This window comes from Candoia aspera, chromosome 10, assembly GCF_035149785.1.
Source record: "Candoia aspera isolate rCanAsp1 chromosome 10, rCanAsp1.hap2, whole genome shotgun sequence".
NCBI lineage: Eukaryota > Metazoa > Chordata > Lepidosauria > Squamata > Boidae > Candoia > Candoia aspera.
This window is the reverse complement of record NC_086162.1, coordinates 10152080-10174574: the sequence shown is the minus strand read 5'-3', so window position 1 is coordinate 10174574 and position 22495 is coordinate 10152080. Positions and strand designations below refer to the sequence as shown.

At 43.5% G+C, this 22495-nt stretch overlaps 1 protein-coding gene across 1 annotated transcript; it reads left to right on the top strand.

Moving 5' to 3' along the window:
• The first annotated feature begins 837 nt into the window (after positions 1-837).
• Positions 838-22191, top strand: LOC134503678 (RH-like protein). The gene is made up of 10 exons (XM_063312561.1): positions 838-1100; positions 3763-3949; positions 11118-11268; positions 12688-12835; positions 17614-17780; positions 18942-19079; positions 19418-19548; positions 20129-20208; positions 20926-20999; positions 21989-22191. The coding sequence occupies exons 1-10, from the start codon at positions 965-967 to the stop codon at positions 22013-22015; spliced, it is 1239 nt and encodes a 412-aa protein (XP_063168631.1). The 5' UTR covers positions 838-964; the 3' UTR covers positions 22016-22191.
• The last annotated feature ends 304 nt before the right edge of the window (positions 22192-22495 follow it).

Sequence of the window (22495 nt, the reverse complement as noted above, 5' to 3'; positions counted from 1 at the left end):
AGTTGCTGGTCCCAATTGTGGTCATTAAACGAGGACTACCTGTAGCCAGAATTTATGCAAGTCTGAATTAAGTCATTTGTATTGATTGGCTCATACCCCCTTGCGTGTATGCAGGTTGCAGGGTGAAAATTAACCATAACTACTTGCTGAGTTCTACTTGGTTTATTGAGAAAGTTGTTGTTGTTTATTCATTTAGTCGCTTCCGACTCTTCGTGACTTCATGGACCAGCCCACGCCAGAGCTTCCTGTCGGTCGTCAACACCCCCAGCTCCCCCAGGGACGAGTCCGTCCCCTCTAGAATATCATCCATCCACCTTGCCCTTGGTCGGCCCCTCTTCCTTTTGCCTTCCACTCTCCCCAGCATCAGCATCTTCTCCAGGGTGTCCTGTCTTCTCATTGTGTGGCCAAAGTATTTCAGTTTTGCCTTACTATCATTCCCTCAGGTGAGCAGTCTGGCTTTATTTTATTGAGAATGAGACCTGTTTAAATGCACATTGATTTGGAACTTTGCTCTTGCTCCTGGGTGGAATTAGCATGCAACATATGCAATTATGCCAATAAAGGTTTGATTGATTGATATGCAATTACAGCATCATGCCTGTCTCCTCTAAGTTCAGATAAACACTCCTATGTGAGGCTCACCAAGTTGATCAGAATATGTAAGTAGCATGCTTCTGGGAGGTTTTCAGCAGTTCACATTTTGGTGTGGCTCTGTCCCATGATTGCAGACAACCAGCTTGCTCAATTCTAGTCAAACATCTGTCAGTACAGGTCAGGCGGTCCCCTGGCCTGGCTTAGATAAGGGCTGTGTGCTTTGCTAATTCCTTCTCTTATCGCCTTCATGCTTTCTCCTCCTTTTTTTCAGGGGAGGCTTATGGAATGTTTGAACGAAGGGGACAAGATTAACGCTTGCCTGCTCCTTGTTTTGTTGGCTTTCTCTTAATGCTTCAAAGATTTTAAAGATATGGCTTCCCAGTATCCTCCAAATCTTCGGATTCGTCTCCCTGTGCTCTTACTTATTTTGGAAGCTGCTTTTATCCTTACATTTGGCTTCTTTGTTTCTTACGACCACAGCCAACATCTTACAAGAGACTACCCAGGTAAGGTCACTTACAGTGGAGGTTAAAGATTGTATTCTGTAGAACTGGGAGGTCAAGGAAAGGCTGACATCCCAGGGGCATTTCTTCTCCAAAGAGGCTCTGCCATTGCATTTTAGTTGTGCTGGATCTTGAGCTTCCCAGCTGTGAGTAATTCAGTATCATTAATTGGGATAATTCCAGTTGGAAGGAGAGGATACAGGGTTTTTTAAAAAGATTTTTAAAATCCTGCCTTTATTATTTTTATAAATAACTCAAGTTGGCAAACATGCCTAATACTATTTTCCCCACAACAACAAACCTGTGAGGTGAGTTGGGCTGAGAGAGGGGGACTGGCCCAAAGTCACCCAGCTAGCGTTCATGCTTAAGGTGGGACTAGAACTCACAGCCTCCTGGTTTCTAGCCTGGAGCCTTAACCATTGGACCAAACTGGTTCTCTTAAACAGATACAAATCTTCTACATCTCCAGGTAAAACTGAGGGAGATGTATGGCTGAAGCTCTGAAGAGTCACTGGCCCAACCTAGGCATGCACAGTCTAAAGTTGAGGATGGCCTCTGTCCCCCAAAACTTTAGACTTGTCCCCCCAGACCGCCTACCAAGTTGCCATCATATTCCACTTTTTAAAATGAGGAAGGGTGAGATTACTTGCCATATATGGGAAGGCATTTTATTTTATTTATTTATTTTTCAAATTTCTATCACCGCCCATCTCTCCCGAAATGGGGACTCTGGGCGGCATCATCTCAGTTGGATTGCATTTACTTTAAATTAACTCTTCCCTAGTTTTTGTTCTGATTCCACATCCTGCATGCTATTCATGCAGTCCTTGGCCTGGAAGGAATGTTGGAGGGCGCAGCGGTCTGATTGATTTAAAACATTTTCCCATGTTCTTAGTTAACATGGTGGGTACAGATCTGTAGGAGATTGCACCTCAGGGGTGTCTGCTGCATGGTCAAAAAAGTCAAGATGGTGGCTGCAATGGTGCAATCAAAGCTCTGCCTGTTTTTATGTACTATAAGAGGGTAGTGGCTTTAATATTAATTTGTTGCTGGCAACAGGACATTTAGAAGGAGGTGGCCAGCTATGGTGCTCCCATGCTCAGAAAAGCTTGCACCATTCTAATGGAGCTGCTTTGGAGCAGAGCAGCATAAAAATACCTGTGAGAAATAAATACATAAGTTGTGTATGTATGTGTGCTTTTAAATAATCAGCTACAAATTGAATTTAATTACTATACAGCTGGGCAGCAAAGATCCCAATAGCCATTAGGTGGCAGCAAATCCTCTAACTCTTTGCTGCCATCTAGTGGTTCTCTGTACCTTACAGCCCAGATCTGGTAACTAACTAAAATAGTGGTTTCAGACAGCAGCAGCAGCAGCATTTCTGGGGAGGCTTATCTTCACTCTTTCCATGAAACTCATACTTACCAAAAGCTATTTGATGGATGTGCTGGGGGAAGTGTTACCAGTAAACCTATATTGCAGCTGGATTCACACACTTTGATAAGCCGTAATGTGGTTTGTCTAGTTTTGATTTAGTGCTGTGTTTTCCCAGCCTTGGCAACTTCCAGATGCATGGATCTCTCCTGCCAGAATTATCCTTTCAGCATGCCATTGTTAAGAATTCCAGGAGTAGAAGTCCAGATATCTGGAAGTTGCCAAGGTTAGGCCAATGCTTAATGAAAGTTTTGAATCCACCCATTGCAGTTTGCAAACCATGCTTTATGACTTAGCAGAATGTGCAAATCAGGCCACTATGATTAGCTCAAACCATGGTTACAGCACACTATGGCTTAATTTATTGTGCTAACACAGAGCCTACATTTTTGAATGAGAAAGGCGGTACAGGAGTGAGTGATGTGTATATATTTATTAGTGTGCACATATGTATGTGGGGACAGAGGGCAATAGCAATTTTCAGTGTTCAATTCTCGCCCTCCTTGAACATATGTGTGCATGGGCAGACCTTTTCCACCTGTTGTATAGGCTGCCGAAGATCAAAAGCTTGAAAGTCCTTGCATCCTTTGATTTAAAATCTGACTGACAGATAGCACCAATCAGTGTATCAGCCTTCGCAGGTAGACCAGACAGGAAACATGACCAGATAAGCTAATTCTACTTTATTGTAAGGCTATATTGACAGAATCTTGCAAGTCTGAAAGTACAATTCTCCCACTGTCTCCTTTACCGCCTGAGAACCTGGGGAAGGTCCCTTCTGAGACTCTTGCCCTGCCCACTATCCAACTGTGGGCTATGCTGTCTCTTATCTGACTGTTCTCTAGGCACTGTTTCTGGGTCCAGTCTCCCAAGGTCTTTCCACACACCATTACACAGTGATTGGACTGACACATCCCTCTAAGCCAGTGTTTCTCAACCTTAGCAACTTTAAGATGGGTGGACTTCAATTCCCAGAATTCTCTAGCCACCATGGCTGGAGAATTCTGGGAATTGAAGTCCACCCATCTTGAAGTTGCTAAGGTTGAGAAACACTGCTCTAAGCCATGGTTTGTGAATAAGCCACCATGGCTGGGCTCACGCAGCAAGCTGAGTTGAAACCAGACAAACCACATTAGGGCTTAGTACAATGAAAAGATTCCAGCTGGGGGGGCCTCCTGGATATGGTTCACCATGCTTCCTTGACACACGTGTTCTGTGTCCCCTGCAGTATTCCAAGATGTCAACCTCATGGTGATTTTTGGGTTTGGCTTTCTTCTGGCCTCCCTGAAGAGATACGGCTTCAGCAGCACCGGATTCAGCCTTCTCCTTGCTGCCCTCGGAGTACAGTGGGCTGTGGTTGTGGAAGGATTCCTCTTTCACTTCTCAGCTGGGAAAATAAAGATAAGTCTGCAAAGGTAGAGATCAAACAACTCAGAGCTTGGTTCTCTGCTAGAAATTCTGCTGGCTTCAAACAGGGATTGCAGTGAGAACTTCCACATGGGGTCTTTGTTTGTTGTTTATTGGTTTAGTCGCTTCCGACTCTTCGTGACTTCATGGACCAGCCCACGCCAGAGCTTCCTGTCCGTCGTCAACACCCCCAGCTCCCCCAGGGACGAGTCCGCCACCTCTAGAATATCATCCATCCACCTTGCCCTTGGTCGGCCCCTCTTCCTTTTGCCCTCCACTCTCCCTAGCATCTGCATCTTCTCCAGGGTGTCCTGTCTTCTCATTATGTGGCCAAAGTATTTCATTTTTGCCTTTAATATCATTCCCTCAAGTGAGCAGTCTGGCTTTATTTCCTGGAGGATGGACTGGTTTGATCTTCTTGCAGTCCAAGGCACTCCCAGGATTTTCCTCCAACACCACAGTTGAAAAGCATCTATCTTCCTTCTCTCAGCCTTCCTTATGGTCCAGTTCTTTGTACCACTCCAGAATCAGGTCTGGAGAATATACTTTGCATTGTTTTCTATGTTCTGCATCTGGGCCAGTTAATTCTCAATAAGTGAGAACCCTAACTGACAAGCAGTTTCCCTGGCCTCCTCTTGATCAGGTCGGTTGTGTCCACAGGGAATGGTAAAAAAAAAGTCAACATGCCATGACGATGCACTCAAAGCTCCGCCTTTCTTTTAGGTGCGACACACATAAGAAACAGCCAGAGCTTCAATCTCACCGTTGTGGCTGCCATCTTTATTTTTTCCCCCCCGTATCTTGTGTGGATACTCCTGGGTCAGGTGACGGGAACGCTCAGCATTGTGGGGATGGTGGATGTAACCGTGATCAAGGGTTGATTCTGAAATGCATAACAGAGGTTGAGTTGTGGAACTGAGGATGGTGTTGGAGGGGCCTTGCTTTGATGCCTTTGGTTTATTCCAAGCCATTTGCTCTCGTCCATCCTTCCAGATGGTCCTGGGTCTTACTTCAGTTATTTTTAAAATCTGGTGCTCTTATAGGCTGTCTGGCCACAGATGAGGGGGCAGAAGTCCTTTGTAATTCCGGTGGGTGGGGTAGAAATGCAGCTTCTTTCTCACCCTCTCTCTGTGCATGTTTTCATCAAAGGGATTTATTGCACCCCTAGCTGCAAAGAAGCCAGGAAGGGAGGCAAAGACTCTAATTTCCTCTACCTGTTCCCTGCAACGCCCCCCCCCCCGCAACCCTTTGCTTCCAGGAAACACACTGTTAAGATCTAGTTAGTGTTATGTCCCTGGAGCTCTCAATCTTTGTTCATCCTTTCCTCCCAGGTTCTAGAAATTAAAATTGAAAAGTCTAGACTGATCTGGTGGCAATGTATGGGTCAGAAAAAAGATAAGGAACAGAAAAGGTTTGCATAAAATGTGCATGTATTAATTTATGGATAACATGCAAACTTAGGTAGATTATCTTCATTATGGTCAGTGACCAGCAAATTAAACAGCTGACTTCATAAAAAGACTTAAAGGACATGCAAACATAGGGATGATCTATAACCTGTTGGTGGACGTGTTTTGGGGCATGTATGGATTAACTACTGGATTTTTAGGTCTGGGTATGTATGTAGGTATGTATTATTTTTCTTATTTATTTGGGTTTCTCTTCACTGTATTACGTTTTGTTGGTTTCAATTCTTGTGCACCACCCAGAGTCCCTGCTGTTGGATGGGCAGCTATGTAAATTGATTAAATAAGTAAATAAATAATTTTAAATAGAAAAAACAGTCCATTTTGTGCTAGCAGGGAGGCTACAGTCTCTTAGTCTGCTATTATAGGTCTGTATATTTGAAGGAGCCCTTATTTATTTGTTATAATCAGACCCTGCCTTTTCTCCAAGGATCTCTTCTTTCCAATGTCACTAGAACACCTGTCTGGGATAGGTTGGGTGGTGAGATAGCTACGGCCTGAAAGACACCCAATGAGTTTTCATGGCTGACGATGGATGGAAACGGGGTGTCCCCACACCAGTCGAGCACTACATCACACTGGTTTGGGCAGGACAAGCCATAAAATATTGAAATACAAGTGTATTTTGGAGTAGGGCCTGGAAGACGCAGGATCAAGTGTACTCTCATCCTACTCGATTGGTGTTTCTCAGCATCAGCAACTTTAAGATGTGTGGACTTCAACTCCCAGAATTCCCCAGCCAGCATGAAGTTGAAGTCCACGCATCTTAAAGTTGCCGCTGTTGAGAAAAGCTGTCCTAGATTGAACCTTCTTTAGATGAAGTTACAGTTATTTGAACTTGTTACCTTGACTGCTAAAGATATCCTTACATAGTAGTAGCAATTTTATTTATTATGCACTTATAACTGTGCAGTACAGACACAGAATAATGACTAAAACTATTGAAGCAAATACCCTCTATATGATATTACGATTAATTGTAATGTATCAATCATAATTCCCAATATAAAATTTTATTTATTTATTTATTTAATTTCTACCCCGCCTTTATTATTTTTATAAATAACTCAAGGCAACAAACATACCTAATACTCCTTCCTCCTCCTCTTTTCCCCACAACAACAACCCTATGAGGTGGGTTGGGCTGAGAGAGGGGGGCTGGCCCAAGGTCACCCAGCCGGCTTTCATGCCTAAGGCTGGACTAGAACTCACCGTCTCCTGGTTTCTAACATATGAGTAAGAAAAAAGATTTGCCCTGACTCATCTTTCCATCGAAACCTCCCAGCGAAGGTGTTTGTGGGAGTCAAAGAAAAATCAAGATGGAGTAACCATGCAGTCAAGCCCCACCTGTTTTCAGGGTCGCACCTACCATCTTGACTTTTTTGACTGCCTTCCCATGGTCACTCCTGCAGAATACCCTCAAGTATTGTGTTACTGAGAGGCAAAGAGCTGGTTAGTCTCGAGAATAATCTTGGAAAATTAATTGATTCTGACTCTGAGTAAATTTGATCTTGACAACTACAATGCTAAGCCTGAGTATCTTCTAGAAAAGTATCTGGCAAGGATATTTTTAAAGACTAAAGACCAGTATCCAAGTTAAGACACCAATTTATTCGCAGCAGACTTGGAACTTTATTCAATATACAGAAATGCTAACTTCAGTTGACCTTTTCCATTGAGCAAAAAATACTTATTGTATTTTTGTTTCTAAACAGGCTGTCACTGACTGATCCAATCTATATTCTCCCCAGGTTCCACTGAGTCACGTTTCTAAAATAAACAGAAGTATTCCAAGTTGGGAAAAGATGTAGCAGCAGCAACAAGGCTAGGAGGGATCTTACATAAAAGCAGGAGGAACGTGGCGTCCAATTGTTTCTTTAGGAATACCCAGACAGGCTACTTGTCCCTGATATAAGCCCCCTCAAATCAGTGGGACTTCTGTTGGGTTAGGCAGGTTTAGAAATGTGGGATTAGCAGGAAAGATAGTCAGAAGGCTTCAGAGTTCACTCACTGTCAACTGGATATTTCAACTTGCAGAATCCTGATAGGTAAAGATTAGCATTTAGCAATCCGTTATCTTTTATTCCTTCTCAAACTGTCCATTCTCTTCAGTTATCAGCTCTGAAGAAACACAGCATAATGTGTTTAAAGACATATGTTACTGAGTAAAGAATACACTTAAAACTCCATATAAAAATGCACATTTCAATAGGGAACATTTATTTATATTTAATAGGGAACATTTATATGGTATGTATGTATGTATGTATGTATGTATGTATGTATGTATGTATAACATTTTAATTCCCTTCTCACCCCTATGGGTGGTGGTGTCTCCCTCAACCTCGGGTCCTCTACCAGAGGCCTGGGAGTCTGAAGGTTCTGCATGGTATCTTAGCTGTTCCTAGCACTGCACTCTTCTGGACAGAGCGCTCTGATGTTGCTCCTGGGATCTGTTGGAGCCCCTCTCCCAGCTTGGGGGTCACAGCCCCGAGTGCCCCTACCACCGCTGGGACCACTTTGGCCTTCACTTGCCACATTCTCTCGAGTTCCTTCTTCAGGCCCTGGTACTTCTCCAGCTTCTCATACTCCTTCTTCCTGAGGTTGCTGTGTACACTCATTCATGTACACTCATTCATTTGCCCTAGAATGTGTGGGGTGAGTGGATTTATGCATGCACACATCATCGTGAAGGCATCTACTACTATTTGCATCTCATCTGTAGCATAAACCTCTTGACGCCTGTAAAAACCGCTACATCTATCACCACCGCTGTCTTCTGGTCCTTGTCTACTGCCACGATGTCTGGTTGATTGGCCAGTACCGGCCTGTCTGTCTGGATCTGGAAGCCCCACAGGATCTTAGCCCTGTCATTCTCCACGACCTTCTGTGGAATCTCCCATCTGGACTTGGGAGGGTCCAGCCCATACACTGTGCAGATGTTCCCGTACACAGTGCCAGTGACTTGGTTGTGCCGTTCAGTGTATGCTGTTCCTGCCTGCGTCTTACACCCTGCCACTATGTGTTGGACTGTCTGAGGCCTCTCTGCCCAGTCTGCACCTCGGGCCCTGCCTAGTGTGGTGGACCCCTGCTTCTGTGGATCGGGTGCTGAGTGCCTGTTCTTGTGCTGCTATGACCAGTGCCTCCGTGCTGTCTTTTAGTCCAGCCCTTTCCAGCCACTTATGTATATAAAATGGAGACAGGGCAGAATGGATTTATGGATGAATATAGACCAAGGGGACCCAGCGATGCTGGATGGAGTTCTGGGATATCCTGACTGAGATGTTAGGGGTGTCAGGTTGGTGGAGAAGCAGGAAGTCCACGGGGGGGGGGGTGTGCGTGTGTGTGTCAAAAATGAATGGCAGCCACAACCATGTGACCAAAGCCCTGCCCCCTTTTACCTCTGTAGCCCTCCTTTTATTCATATAAAAAGGGGGTAGGCTTCAATCACATGGCTGTAGCCACCATCTTGACTTTTTTGACACCCTCCCTGTGGACATCCCTGGGAAGAAGCCTGCCATGGACTGGCATAATGAGTTCCTGGCATCAGATTCTACCACTGCACCTCCACCAACGCCATCACCGTTTTCTCCACATCTGGCCGATGGCTTCCTTCCAAATCTTTGAACCCAAGAGGCAATACATTTGATTAAATAATAGTTGTGCACGGATGCTCATTTATGATTTCAAAATTAATGACCTTGTCTCCCTTTTAATTATGTACTCCATCTTCTTCCCTGATAGATTATACTTCAGTACCTATGTACTGATTCATTTGCCCCAGAATGTGTGGGGTGAGTGGATTTATGCATGTGCACATCACCATGAAGGCATCTACTACTGTTTGCATCTCATCGGTAGCATAAACCTCTTTTGACGCCTGTAAAAACAATGAGTCAAATTCTTTTCTATTCAAAACAATACCAGCAATGCATATAAACTGTTCTGAGTGCCAACTATTTTTTTCTTTAAAGGATCTCATCTTAGGAATCATAGTGTGAAGGAATGGGAGGGTGACCTTGGAAGGGGGGGATGCGGAAGAGATGCCACCTGGGGAATGATCAGATAAAAGAGAAAGGAGCCCACAACAGAGTAACGACCAGAGAAAGAAACTTAGGAAGGACCCGCCCTAATTACTCAGACGATAAATAGGGAGGGTGTGAGGTTTGAATTTTCAGACTTGCAAGGTTCTGTTAATGTAGCCTTACCATAAAGTAGAATTAGCTCATCTGGTCGAGTTTCCTGTCTGGCTTACCTGGGAGGGCTGACACATAGGAGAGAATGAGCATTTTCATGGTCAAGAACCAAATGTAGGATTTGGAGTGAGATGAGGACTGTAGCAGATTGGGGCAATGATGCAGAGGGCGTTATGTACTTAGACAAAGCCAGTTTTAACATTTTCCTTAGCTTTGGGGGAGCAATTTTCCCCCCAAACCAAATGTTTTCTCATTCACCTGGGGAAAGAGGAGCAGCAGTGTTAAGGTGGCAGATATGACTTAACCGTGTTTGCAAACTCTTCTGCTTAAACTGAGCAACCATTTTTGAGAATAAGTATTCTGATTGATCGGGGCACTCTGACAGTTCGTTACCACCACCACACAACACACATGCTGATTGACTTCTTGGTTTTAATGATATCTCCACTACAGCTCATAAATCTACTCAGCAGCAATTTCACACTAGATTCCAGTCCTCCATAGTACACCTATTGGCTTTTGCTCCAGCCATGGTGTTTCTAGACCAGTGTTTCCCAACCTCAGCAACTTTAAGATGTGTGGACTTCAACTCCCAGAATTCCCTGGCCAGCATGCTCCTTAGGTGGAAGGAAGGAAGGTGCACCCGCTTTATCGGAACTAGTGGTAATGTCAGGCAGCCTTGAGATACAAAACAGAGACAGAATTTTGGAAATTCGTGTTTATTTATTTATTCGTTTATCCAATTTATCCCCGCCCATCTCCTCCCTTCAGGGGACTCTGGGCGGTTTACTGAGATAAAAGGAAAGTGGCTGCTTTCCTTGCACCCAAGGAGCATCATTTGGCCAGTCTATTATCCTCCAAGCTATCCCACTCTGTTTTCCCGGGCTAGAGAGAGGCCAGATTGGGGAGGGAGTGAAATCAATTAAACTGGTGCGGACAAGGCATTTTATAGAGTCTCCAAGTTGCCAAGTAGCAGACAGAGAGAAAGTCACAGGATTGCAGTGTACGTAATGGTTGCATTATTTGGGCTCTTAATTCTCTAAATACACCTCTAAGGGAGCACGTTACCTTAAGGCAGCCTTTCTCGACCTTTTGATCCCGGAGGAACCCTTGAAATATTTTTCAGGCCTCGGGGAACCCTTGCACATTCGGGCTCAAATATAGGCTGGAAGTTACAAAATTATTTGTTTCGTGGGCTGTATAATGCATTTAAGTGTTCTTAAATTGAGAATAAAGGATGAAACTTACCTCTTTAATGTGAAGTTGTCCAAATTTGAAATAATTTTTTAAATAAATCGTGATCTCCCAGGGAATCCCTAGTGAATTCTCGTGGAACCCTAGGGTGCCACAGAGCCCTGACTGAGAAACCTTGCCTTAAGGGAACTCACCATATACACTAGTTCAGAAAAGCACAATAGGGAAAGCAGAAAACTCTCTAGATCTGATTGGGAAAAAAAATCCCACCATCTCACAAGATCCTACTGGTTCTCTCACTCTCTCTTTCTTCCCACCAGCATTTTAACAGCTATTATGAGCATAACCACAGTGCTGATTTCATCTGGAGCAATACTTGGCAAAGTCAATCTGATGCAGTTGATCTGGATGGCCCTGGTGGAGGTGACTGTCTTCACCTTGAACAGATGGGTCGCTGTGAATATTCTGCAGGTACAGAGCTGTTCTAAGGCAAGATGGGGCAGAATCAAGAGTCAGGAATAGTGTCATTGCATGTTAAAATGTCTTTACCTCTCAACATTAACATTCTTGGAAAGGGCAGAAGGAATGCCATGTCCTGGATGTCGAGTGGCTGGTGGGCTGAATAGCTGGAGTTCTCAGACTTTCATATTTTGTTACAGATACCACATATTCTCAGTTTCTTTTTTTCTTGTCTTTAAAAAGTCAAAACCATATGTTGACGGCACAGTGATCTTGCACTAATAAAAATAATTGCTCTGGGTGTGGTTCAGCATGTTGTGGGAACCCAGCCAGTGTGGACAACAAATCATTATTGATAGCTGAGTGCAGTGTTTCTCAGCCTTGGCAACTTTAAGATATGTGAAGTTCAACTCCCAGAATTCCCTAGCCAGCAATTCTGGGAGTTGAAGTCCACATATCTTAAAGTTGCCAAGCTTGAAAAACACCGTGTTAGCGCAATATGTGAACAAAGCCACTGTTCTTTTAACTAACAGTAGGAAATGAAAGTTTGGGTTAGCGTGATGTGTGACTCGTATCATTAATCACACTTCCTTTTGCCTATTCAGAACTAGATTATTGATCTAGAAACACAGTTTGAACCAAGAAGAAGCGAGCAAGTCTGGCAGTCGGGGCTGGTTTTTAGAACATCACTGTGCCAAACAGTAGAAAGAGAAGTTTCTATTCCCCAGCTTTCAGCCTGCTCCAAATCTCCCTTGGGGATTTAAAGATAAGGCGGATGAAATGGGTGTTAATAATGCGTGCAACGGGAGAGATAGATAGATAGATAGATAGATAGATAGATAGATAGATAGATGATAGATAGATAGATAGATAGATAGATAGATATGGTTCACATACTGTGCTGAGCTGCAGTTTGTATATCCACAGGTGGTTTAATAAACCACAGTTGGTTGGGTTCATACAACAGCTAAGCCCAACCTAAAGAAATTGTGGTTTAGCATAACGGGTGAACCCAGCCATTGCCTTGTAAGAAATTCCTCAGGCTGAGACTTGATTCAGAATAAGCTCTTCAGAAAAGCAGAATTTGTTCCAAGTTTTGCAGTGCCACCAGGGAAGATACTGTACCAGCCAACCGCACCGTCACTGTCAAAATCTACATGGGACTGCCGTAGATGTGCTGGCCGATAAACTGGTGAGCTTCACGGAGTCCGACTTAGTGTGAATTAATGCTAAGGAGTGAGCAGCCTGCCAGCAGAGGCCATCAGAGTAGAGAATGGATTTAAATTGCGCAGAGGAGCAATTCCAACAAAGAAAACTCAATCACCTTTTCAGATGCTTTCCTCCCTTAAGTTCAGTCACTACATGCTGGCGCACGGAACGACCCTCCATCTTGACTACACAGGAAATGGTGACTGCTTTTGTCATCCACAGATTCAGAGCCACGTCAGTATGATGCACACCCACTTATTTGGGGCCTACTTTGGCTTAATGGTCTCCTGGAAGCTCTACCACACCTCCCTGAGTCGGAAAGCTGAGAAAGAAAGATCCAGGCCCGTCTCGGATATGTTTGCGGTGCTGGGTAAGCTGTTTGCTATAGGCAGGAGAAAAGGGCAAATGGTGGTTTTCCTGGGGCTGAAAATCCCCACCAAATTAGGAGGTTCCCATGTTGGCCAAAGGTGTGGCAACCAGCATGGGATATATTGCTCATCAGTTGACATTTGACTTTTGTCTCTTATAGCAGCATGGCTCTGGCAATTTAACTGCTAATGTGGAGAGGTGTATTGATAGTAATGGTAACTCGGTTCCTGGCTTTCATGGAGGAAATTAGATCTGTTCCAATCTGGATTCAGGCCCACTTTTTGGAATTGAGATGGCCTTGGGGCTTGGATCCTCAAGGGGGTGCTTGTGGAAACCAAGGGGTTTGCAAAGACTAAGGGCCGCTATTTAAGCATTATCCCAACTTAAAAATGAAATACAATAGTGATATTAAAAGGGAAGGGGCATGCTGCAAAACAAAGTGTGTATTCATAATTTCTCAAAATGTACATGGGTCCCACGTAGGTATGCTTAGAAAATGAAAATGGACACAAATGTTCTTTGTTGAATCATAGAACTGTAGAGTTGAAAGGGACCTCAAGGATTATCTAATCCAGGGTTTCTCAACCTTGGCAGTTTTAAGATACATGGACTTTAACTCCCAGAATTCCCCAGCCAGCATGCTGGTTAGGGAATTCCGGGAGTTGAAATCCATGCATCTTAAAGCTGCTGAGGCTGAGAAACACTGATCTAATCCAACCTTCTGCAAGGTATAAGAAAACCCACTAAACTATCCTTGAACGGTGGCTGTCCCTCCACTTCTTAAAAATCTCCAGAGATGGAGAACCCACAATCCCTGTAGATAGATGTTCCGCCATTGTACAAATCTTACTGCTAAGAAGATTGAGGTAGCTGAAACTTATACGTACCAGTTATTTCTGGCCCTAGTTTCTATGGCCATGGAGAAGAGCTGGCCATCTTCCCTGCAGCTTCCCTTATGTACCCGAACATGGTTATCATACCTTCAAACAATTGTCTTTTCTCCAGACTGAACATCCAACATTCCTTCAGCCTATCCTCCTCCAGTGCTATGTTACTGACTCTCCCTTCCAATAACGTAGAAGGCTGAGCATTCAGTCTGGCAGATGAAAAGGCTGTCCTGTGAAGCAGCCATACATTACAGGTAGTCCTCGCTTAACAACCATCCATTTAGTGACAGTTCGGACATACGATGGTACTGAAAAAATTGACTTACAACCTGTCCTCATGCTTAGGACTGTTGCAGCATCCCCATGGTCACATGATCACAGTTTGGGCGCTTGGCAACCAGTTCGCATTTATGACTGTTGTAGCATCACATGGTCACAAGATCGCCATTTTCAACCTTCCCAGCTGGCTTCTGGCAAGCAAAATCAGTGGGGAACCACATGGTTCACTTAATGACCATGTGGCTTGCTTAATGCCCACAGTGATTTGCTTAATGACCACCGCAATGAAAGGTGGTGGATTTGCTTAATGACCACTTTGCTTAGCCACTGAAGTTCCAGTCCCAATTGTGGTCATTAAGCGAGGACTACCTGTATTGGCTAGATAATTTAGCAGGTGTAAATTTTTATAGATCGTTATTAAATCCATCAAGGATGTCTGCAGGGCGTGGTCAGAAAAAGTAAGATGGCAGCCACAACAGCACAAGGTTCTGCCTGTTTTTATGTGTGTTGCATATGACACACATAAAAATCAGGTGGAGCTTTGATCGTACCGTTGTGGCCATCATCTTGACTTGCCCCGCAATACCCCTGTCCGTGGTTCCTTTAAATAAGGGTTTGCATGCTTTGCAAATACAACAACAGATAAATGGACAGATCATGAAAGAGCGTGCCAATGGAGCAGTAAAACTGAGCCCTAGTCTGCTGATATTTATTGACATTCTGGCAGGGAGCCCTGTCTCGGGAGGATTATGACTTTGCTCTGAGCAACCTATCTTAGAAAAAGCTCTGAAGCATTGCTTTCTGTGTGGAGAGATAAACATACTTCCTTCTTCCTAGAAGGTCAAGGACAGGGAACACCCATCCAGCATGCATCAGCAGCACTGGATCTTGTGTGCAACTTATGATTAACTGACATTTTTGCATCAGCCTGGCCGTGTTAACTGAAAATATCCCTTTTTGAAAACTAGTAATGAAAATTAAGAGTCCAGAGATATATTTTTTATTAATCTTTGGTTAATATTTATATAGGTAGTCCTCAGGGTACAACGGCAATTGGGACCAGGATTGCCACTGTTAAGCGATGCAGTTGTAAAGTGCAACATCATGTGACCACATCACTTAGCGACAGCAGTCCCAGTTGCCGTTGTAAACCCAAGATACATGGGTTGTTATGCAGGAAGCGGTGGGAGTCCCAGGTAAGGAGTGCTGGGGTGCTGCGGTGGGTTGGGGAAGTTCCTGGGAGGGCTGGTGCAGGCCATGCATGAATGCACGGAGGCTGGGGGGTGGATGGTGCAGTGCGGTGCGGTGCAGGGAGGTGGGGGACTCACCTGAGCAATTTGCAACCTTCACTGCCGGCTTCTCCATTGACTTTGCTTGTGGGAAACTGGCAGGGAAGGTCACAAATTGTGATTATGTGACCACAGGGGTGCTGCAACAGCCGGAACTTCAAGGACCAGATATAACTACCACTTGTTCAGCATCATTGCAACTTTGGTCGCTGAACAAATGGTTGGTAAGCGAGGACTACCTGTAGTCAACGTAGAGGGCTTAATTTAAGTCAAATGTTACTTCAAGTCAAGGAGAGGGTTTATATAATGTATCAAGCCATCCGGTGGGTGGCTTGGCTTTGGATTAGTATCTCTGGGTTGTAAGCAATGGTTGGTGTGGCATAGTGTGATGTGTAAAGCCACCCTTTGTGGCTGATCAAAACATGGTTTTCTGTGTTAAAACAATCTGTCAGTTTTGTGATTTATATGGGAAAGTGCTCTCTCCCCTATTCCAGTTTTTCACTATCCTGTACTAGCCTTCTCTAACCTGTCTAGGACTGTCTAGAACCTGACCAGGAATTCTGGGGACTGTAATCTCGGCACCTGGAGAGCACCAGTTGAGGAACACCAGTTGAGGGACGCTGGTGTACCTACCTATATCAACTTTCCTCAACCTGCCATCCTCCACATGCATTGAGAGTGAACTCTCTTAATTTCCATACTCTGCAGGCCTAACATTTCCTGGGCCAAATGGGTGATAAAAAGAATTCTACTGGATCAATTAATGGTTTCTCTAATCCAGTTTCCCATGGAAACACCTCATGCAGCTTCTCCATCATTCCCTAAAATAGAGATTCTTAGGCAACAAGAATCAGGTCAACTTTCAGATTCCTTTCAGACATTTGATCCTGATTCAAAAGGCGGCTTTATGCTAATCTTCTCCAACATGGTGCCCTTTGGATTGCTCTAATTCTGCTCCCCAGCTAGCATGGGTGTTGGCAAGGGATGACAGTGCTTTTAGTTCAATACATCTGAAGGAAATCAGGTTAAGGAAAGTTGCAGCAGTGCATTTAATTCTAATTCTTTGCTTCACTGATATCCCATGATTATTTTTGTGCTTGGTTTTCATTTATCAAGGGCTTGCCATGAAAGTGATCAATATTTCCTGGGGACCTTTAGGTAGTAATGCTGGTAGTCCAAAATTTAGAAGACTAAGAACAACCAGGAGGTGCAAATCTACCTATCAGGGTAGAGGAGCAGGTGAACAGAGGAAAAAGGGCTATATGAAATAGTGGTATCAGCCTTTCCAGAGCACCTTTTAAAACATATTTATTCTGATCCCTGGTTGATAGAGGGGTAGATGATAGAACAGTCTACTCTTTGCCAGGGTAAATTCCAGACTTAAAACAGGCAATCCCCATGCCTGCCATAAATTATAAGCAACCTGCACCTGTTACTTCTTTTCAAACAAAATATTGCCAGGGGAGATTGGGTTACATAGCTCCTTGAGCGAGTGCTTGTTCTGCCACTTACTATGACTGTAGATCAAATGTTCAGCATAGATTTAAAAAAAGGGAAATTCCCAAAGATGGGACAATAATACTAGGGCTACCAGGTCTGGACTGCCAAAACTCCAGATGTCCATTAGATGGTGGCAAAGAGATGTGGAAAACCTTAAGTCTTTGCTGCCATCTAGTGGACATCTAGACTTCTACAACTTGAAGCTGTCAGCCTTAATGCTGGCAGTTTGCTCACCATATTCCAGATGCACAGGGAGGAATTGCTAGAGAGAAGTGCTATGATAAGAAGCAAGCCACAGGCTTTATAAAGTTACATATTCCTGGACTGCATGCCTCCCTTCCTTATAAAATCAGACACTCCCTTTTGGTCCATGTCTTTGGAGAAGTTGCAAGGAATGGCTATTGTAAAGGTTAGTTTGATTTCTTGCTGTTTGAGAACATACATCTGCTTGGGTTTCAGCACTCTCTGCAGCTATGGTGCACAATGCTAGGCCTTATCAATAGGAAGCAGTATTGATTGGGCCAGCCTAACTGTGTGGAAGAAGAGAGTGGGTCTCTGTCTTCCTTGGCTAAATTGATTTTTTTTAAAAATACATTCTGAAAAGAAAATTAAAGGCACCCAGTTCACTTGGCTATGTTATTTCCCTGTGGGTCTAAGGGCCATGGTCTTTCCAATTTTCTCAGCTTATGGCCCATGCCTTTAAAACTGACTTTGCCTCCAAGGGCCTGAAGGGGTGGGCCCAGTAACATGATGATGCCACTACACCGTCCCCATTTTTCTCTGTGCTTCTTTAAGGTCATTTCCCCCCTCTTGTGGTTTTCCAGGTACTCTCTTTCTCTGGATATTCTGGCCCAGCTTCAATTCTGCCCTGATCAAGGAAGAAGAAAAGAAATGGACTGCCATCTACAACACCTACTTTGTGATGGCCACAAGCACCATTGCTGCTTTTTCGTTCTCAGTGGCAACCAGCAAAAATGGAAAACTCAGCATGGTGAGACAGAAGCGCCTGCTTTCTCAACCAGAACAGCAACGTTCTTGATCCTGTGTCCCTCCAGATGTTGGGGCGAGTAGTTGCAGTCCCAGTGGGTTTGGGGGGACCAGGTTGCACAACATTGGCTTAGAATGAGTGAGGCTAGATGTTTTTAGGGTGGTGATTGGACACTATGGGGGTGGAAGGAGCTGAGCTGACCACATGCTCATCAGACAAGCTAATGCCTTGCTAGAACCTTTCCACGCCAGGCTCATCGTAGAAAGATGTGTTGGGTTTGAACTGGGGAGACCCAGAGCCGAGTTCCCACTCTACCATGGAGCTCCCATGGGTAGCTTTGGGCCAGTCGTTTTCTCGCACAACCTACTTCGCACGGTGTTTGTTGTGGGTATAAAACTGTATGTGAAGGAATGCAATCAGGCCTTGGAAGTAGAGGAAGATGGAGCAGGCTGTTAAAGGGGGGGCTTTCAGAAAAAAATTTACTCAGTCCTAAAAAACGGGGAAGTGTGAGAAATATACCCCACTTTGATTTTGTCTGGTATAAGATGAGGCAGAGAGAAACTAGGACAGGCTTTCAAGATGCTGTTATTCTACTTTATTACAATGAAGAGTGTTCTTGGAATCCCTGCAGTGTCTGCTTCTTGACCTGGCCTTCCTCAAAGGGCTGACATCAATCCTGAAGGCCCCTCAGCATTTCTCCCTTCCCTATCTCCTTTCCCTTGCTTATCCTTTGAGTTGGCTAAGTCAAGAAAGGGATGCTGCGTGGATTCTAGGAATGTTACATTATTGTTGCATTCCAGTAATAGAATCTTCAAAGCCTAACCAAGTTTTTGTCTGCCCTAACTTATACCAAGCAAAATCAAGGTGGGAGTGATTATTTTTAATTTCTTTCTCACCCTTGGCTCTTTCTCAGGACTGTTTTCTTTGTTTAAGTCCCCTTTTAATGCTCATTCCTTCCCCATTCCCAAGACCAGGTCTACATTCCCTCACAAAGATAAAGGGAGACCCTATATGTACAACCTTGACCTCCCTGAAGGCAAGAGATAAATGTCACAAGTACACAAAATCCTGGTTCAAGACACCCCCATACTCCTTCATCTTTCATCAGATAGTGGCTACCCAGCTTAACCCAGACTTGGATTTCTTCTTCCGTTTGTTCCTCAGGCTCACATCCAGAATGCTACACTGGCAGGTGGGGTCGCCCTTGGTTTCTCCGCTTCCAATATCCAACAGCCTTGGATTGCAATGGCTTTGGGTCTGGCGGCAGGCACAATCTCTGTCCTTGGCATGGTCTATTTGCAGGTAACTCTCCCCATTGTAAACCTTTCCATTGCTGGTTATGGAACAAGCAACTGGGATGCCTTAGAACTAGAATCCCAAGCTTCTTGGGGAAAGGGGATCTTAGACATGTGCCAGCCTTTCCCAGAGTTATGAACGTGCTCACACAGTCTGGGTGGCCGAGGCCTCTGCATCCCACACTTCTGTGGCAAGTGGCATGCAGGCAATCCTGTTTAAAGCCCTGCTCTGGGACTGTTAAAAATTAATGCAAGGGTGGGCTATACGTTTATACATAAAAACATTTATAATTCAAAAGCCTTAGTGTGTGTCGCCTTTTCCACATTCCTCTTCCTATCACTCAGAAACGCTTGGATCCAGCACTCAAAATCCATGATACCTGTGGAGTGCATTACACTTTTGGCTTGCCCAGTTTGCTTGGAGGGGTAATCCATGTTGTTCTAATTCTAACAAACCACAGCAAGAACCTCTCAGTGTAAGTGTATTATGCTTGACTAATTTTAAGAATCCTTGGTCAATATCAGAGCCAGTTACATAGTGTATGGTCATCATCAGTTAGACTTTGTTCTCGTTGACATGTTGGATCGGTCTGGAAAGGCCCACGTGCAAATTCATCCTCAGCCGTGGAAGTCATTAGGTGACTTTGACTCAGTCAAAAACCTAGAACTAGCATAAAGTTTTGGAAAACCTTGAAATGATTTGGAAGCATATAGTATGAAGGTCTTGCATCTGACATTATTTTATTGATCTTCAGTTTTCCCTAAAAGATAGCTGATCCACCACGACTGATCTCCTTTATCCTTGCCCGTCGGCAGTAGAGTTAGGCATGTTTCAGGAAACAGTCAGTTCAAGCAGGTCTAGGGGAACATTAGTAATCATAGTCAAGACCTTGTAGAACCGCAGGTGGTATGGTGTCCTTGAGAGAGGAAGTTTGCAAACTACTGAAACCGTTTGTAAGGACTACAAGAAGTCACTATTTAGAAAGTAGCAGCTGTCTTTTTTTCCTTCTTTTACTGGATTTTTGAATGCTGCTCTGTCTTCATGGTCATTTACAGATTTGGTTATTCAGCTTTAACTGAAGTTGGTGCACTCAGCTTGAGCCTAGCCATCAGTCTGGCCAGTGGCTTTATTACAGGTCTGTATCACAAAACCACTTCATTGTGTCAGCAAAGCATCAGTAGTAAGTGTTGGGGGCGTGTGATTGTCCTCCAAGAGGAGATCAAACCACTCCTCTAAAGCATGTTTTAAAGTCTGAATTCAGGGAGGCTAATATAGATCAGATTCTTTCTGATAAAAGGAGCTGAATTTCTAAAACACTTGCAAGTTTCTCAGAAGTGGTGGGCGGGCGTGACTAAAATTGCTCCCATCCTATACTGGTTCCTGAATATCCAGCTGACAGACCTCTTGTATGTTTTCACCCTTCCTTATGACAAGGACTGGAAAGCCTGGAATTTTTAAAAGTGGGATAGTTCATATACCAAGTTTTGCACAACTGGGTATTTGTGTAGGGATCTTAGCACACGTATTGCATTTCACACTTCAAATTGTGTCATATGTTTACAGATTCGTATCTGTATCTTGGCAGAAATCATGCTAATACTATAAAAGGCTATTGCGAAGAGCTAAGAAAAATGGCTGGGGTAATGTTGTGGTAGTCTGGTTTTAATTTGTTTAAATAGAATTGAATACATTTTTTTAATCAACCAGCAATTGGAGATGTAGAATTAGATGTAAGCAAAAAGAGCCAAAATGAAGTGATTTAGCTAGGTATCATTAACTTGGGGATAAACCGTAGAAACTTTCTGCAAACTTTCAGTTTTCAATGCAGGTCTGGTTTCAACTTATTTTATAGGTCTCATTTTAACTTGCAAATTATGGAAAACACCTCCTGTAACGAAGTACTTTGATGATCAAGCTTATTGGGAGGTAGGATTGTATTTTATAGCAGTTTGTGTCCTCTAAAGGTTGGGATCTGCAAGGTCAGCTTAACGTAAAGATCATCTTATTCCCTTTTGCTTCTTGACAGCTGGGATTACCCTGAGCTGAACATCTTGGGATTTGAGCTGTTTTACTCGTATAGCGTCTTTCAATTAAAGCCAGAAAGAGAGAAATAAGGCCCTGGAACTTCTAGATCCAATTCACCAAAACCACAACACAGTGGTGTTTGGTTTTGGCTCAGTGTGTTGTGCAGATTCAGCCAATAATCATGGTCAAACCAACCATGCAGGTTATGCTGAACCTTACCATGTTAAAAGGTTCAGAACCAAACCTTTCTTATTGATGAATATGTAGTATGAATATATTACAACCACTCTGTTTCTCACTGTTTTTGATGACCTAGCATGTGCATGTCATTTGCCTGGTTTGGTGTTGATGTGTTGTACAAACCTAGGTATTCTGGTTTGTAAGCTACAGCCTATGGCTAACCACGTGAATCAGCCACTTAGGGTGATTCAGTAACTTTGACTAAGCAAGAGAGGCCTGTGTATTTCTCGCACTTCTGCAGAACTGACTCTTCACTGTATGCAACACCTTTATTGTGACTGTGATTAAAATCTTACATGTGCTTTCACCAACAGAAGCGTGTTCGGTGTAAAAAGTTATGCTTTGTCTAGTGGAAAGATTCTATGCCATGAAGCAGAAATATCCTGAAGTTGTTCAGGCACTCTTTCATAAGCAAGAAACTATTATTACCGCTTTAAAAGTGATCTTATATCCAAAGGGCAGAGCAAGGTAGCTCATATTCTCAATGGTGTACTTGGTCATGTAGACTTCTAGGTGTCTGTGGTTATAAATTATTTTGTTACAAGCTACATTTAAAGCAAAGGGCCTATCCTAATTAGTTGTATTTAGAAGTGCATTATTGAAATAGAAAACAAGATTTAAAAAAAACACCTTATTTTTCTTTTATCTAGTTTCCCCACTTAGCTGTTGGATTCTGAACACAACCTTCAAGAGGGCAGCAAGCTATACAGCTAAGAGACTTTCTCTCTGATGCCACAAGAATGCATGAAAAAGAGACTTAACTTGCTTTATTAAAATTGCCAGAATATTTGGTAAGCATTTAGTATAAAATACTTGTTTGTAAGGCTAAAATAAATATGTTAGTGCTTCTTTTTTTTAAAAAAAGTGCCTTTTACATTCTAGACTTTTGAAATGCTTAAATAATGTGAGGGGGGAGTGAAAATGAAATATTAAATGTGAAACTGAGTCCAGTCATACCATTCTCACTGTATATATACAGTGGTTTTCACGATGATTGAGTTCATACATTACACTAAGCCATCATATGGTTTGTTTAGCATCCTGTGTCAATAGTGTGAGGTTTTCTTTGGGGTGGGGGGAGATATGGATATGCTGTTGCTAGAATCCAAAAACTTTGCAAGGAACTGCAAGCCAGAAAGTCACATTAGAAACATGGT

Coding starts and splice junctions, on each gene's coding strand:
- LOC134503678 (XM_063312561.1), top strand. CDS start 965: ATGGCTTCCCAGTATCCTCCAAATCTTCGGATTCGTCTCCCTGTGCTC. Junction 3,950..11,117: donor ATAAAGATAAGTCTGCAAAG/GTAGAGATCAAA, acceptor TCTTCCCACCAG/CATTTTAACAGCTATTATGA. Junction 21,000..21,988: donor ATGATCAAGCTTATTGGGAG/GTAGGATTGTAT, acceptor TCTTTTATCTAG/TTTCCCCACTTAGCTGTTGG.